The sequence below is a fragment of the Cyprinodon variegatus genome, unplaced genomic scaffold, assembly GCF_000732505.1.
Source record: "Cyprinodon variegatus isolate N-32 unplaced genomic scaffold, C_variegatus-1.0 Scaffold3347, whole genome shotgun sequence".
Lineage (NCBI taxonomy): Eukaryota > Metazoa > Chordata > Actinopteri > Cyprinodontiformes > Cyprinodontidae > Cyprinodon > Cyprinodon variegatus.
In genome coordinates, this window is record NW_015153800.1 from 1 (window position 1) to 2,133 (window position 2,133).

Sequence of the window (2,133 nt, forward strand, 5' to 3'; positions counted from 1 at the left end):
CAATGTTTTATCTTTATCTTAAGCAGGTGGTTCATGCTTGAATCCCTGCAATGTGGCTAATTAAAGCAATTCTGCAAGCATTCCTACACAGAAATATATATATATATATATATATATATATATATATATATATATATATATATATATATATATATATATATATATATAAAGAAGGTATATGTAAGGGGAGGGAATACTTTTCTGTGGCATTTATTTTTTCATAATTATTACTCTACCTAAATAAAAGTACTTAAATGAAAGGCTGGAATTTTTTTTATCTTTTATTGTAACATTCTATGACTAAAATAAAACTTCATTTACATTATTTAGTATTTATCAGCATCCAAGAACTTCCATTTCCATTCCATTTCAAGATAGGTGTTAGTCACACTCGTAGCTGGAGACATGTGAGAAATGCTAAACTAACAACAGCTCATAAAGCCTAATTATTTCCCCTTTTTTTATCTGTTTGTTTGGCTGTTGTTGTTGCTTTTTTTAAAATCTATAATCTTTAGCGTTGCTATAACGTTTTCATCCCATTGCTACCATCACTATGTTCCAAATAACAATTAGAAAAACAAAATTCTCTTCGTGCAAGCCGCTGTCCTGCTTTTTACGGTCCAAGCCTGTCCAGGAACCAGAGTCCATATTTAGTTTATAAACCAATCTGCTACCTGGATAGAACAGCAACCACTTTGCATTTTATAACTCTTTAAGGCAATGGGTAAAAATGCAACAGTAGTTCCTCTAAAAGCTGGACCAGCTCCTGCTTACATGTACACAGGTGCGATGTGTAATATTAATTTCCCAACTGATAGCTGTAATTAGATTTTGCATAATCACAAGCTAGCTTTAGAACATTTTATTGGTCATATATTTGTAAAACCTACTAAAGTTGGGATTGGGCTTGTGTTCTGAAATATCTGTTAAAATAACTCTGTAAGACCATAAGACCAGTTTGTTTTAGGTGTTTTTACCTGGCATCTGTGCTGTCGATAAGCTTCATGAGTTCTTTAAAATATTTAGGGGTTCTGACGATAACAGGCTCAGAGGAAGAAATAGACAAACTTGGATCATCCTTAGACTCCACCACAGCTTTCACAAACCCAAGCCAATCGAACTGGAAGCACAAGAGCATTGAAAGATTTGTTATTTGTGAAATATGTCCGGTGGTACTTTCAAAGAAAGCATTTTCTACAGGAACAATACATTAGTGGCATTATCAATGAAAAATACACAACTAATGGGAGATGCTGAGCCAGTTGCACTTTCTATGAGCGGAAAAAGAAAGAATGCAACTAAAACGAAATTACACTTAGATAATAAGAATGAAAGCAGCATTAATAGCAATTTTTAGAAAAGACATGTACAAAGAAAGAAGAACTACACCAAGTGTACTTTTAATGGCATACAATTAAAGGCATGTTTCTAAAGGTTTTTACACTCAATAATTAAATATTTGCCCCTATTTCTAACACTTCTTATTTGATATGCAAATGATTTGCACCAAATTATTTTTTGGTACATAATATTCTTTGATTTTTTTTTTTTTTTATTCTGTAAAAAAAAAATGTAATCTTGCAAGTGGACAACAAAATTAAGCGGCACCTGACAGTAATCTATTTTTCGGCTTTCGGATTTTTTACTGTAGTAAATGTACCTGTGGCATGGAGCGCTGCAATCGAGAAAGCGTGTATTTGTTGTACATGTTCTCACTGGTGCGGTTTTCATAGGGAATCAGAATCTGCACATACAACAAGAAAGACAAGTTAAACGAATAAAAAGCATTTGAATATAAAGTTGTTGTTTGTTTTTTTTTAACTGCAGGGTCTCCAGTACAATTTACATTTTAAATTGCTTTTCAATGAGGTCATACATCAAGTATTTTTGTTTTAATTGATCAGTTATTTCTTATTACATGAGCAATTTTGGACTCAAATTCAAGGGCTTTTTCCATCTGGGCCTGTGCTGCTTCTCTCGGGGCTCCCAACATGACAGCCACGTCCACCATCAGACTCAGCAATGCAGCTCGGTTCTGGAGAAAGAGACAAAGGCTGTAAGACTTACCAGGTGTGGATTGGTTTTCACCAGAACCTTACATATTTTTTCACAGGTAGATACCAAAATATTTGT

The 2,133-nt window shown here is 33.6% G+C and overlaps 1 protein-coding gene across 1 annotated transcript in view; it reads right to left on the reverse strand.

Moving 5' to 3' along the window:
- Window positions 1-957: 957 nt before the first annotated feature.
- LOC107081197 (phosphate-regulating neutral endopeptidase-like) overlaps window positions 958-2,133 on the reverse strand; it is a 3,586-nt gene continuing 2,410 nt past the window's right edge. The window contains exons 3-5 of the mRNA XM_015369399.1: window positions 1,919-2,035; window positions 1,661-1,744; window positions 958-1,120 (exon numbers count right to left, since the gene is read on the reverse strand). Coding sequence (XP_015224885.1) covers window positions 974-1,120; window positions 1,661-1,744; window positions 1,919-2,035 — 348 coding nt within the window. The 3' untranslated portion in view covers window positions 958-973. The remainder of the gene's footprint in view (window positions 1,121-1,660; window positions 1,745-1,918; window positions 2,036-2,133) is intronic.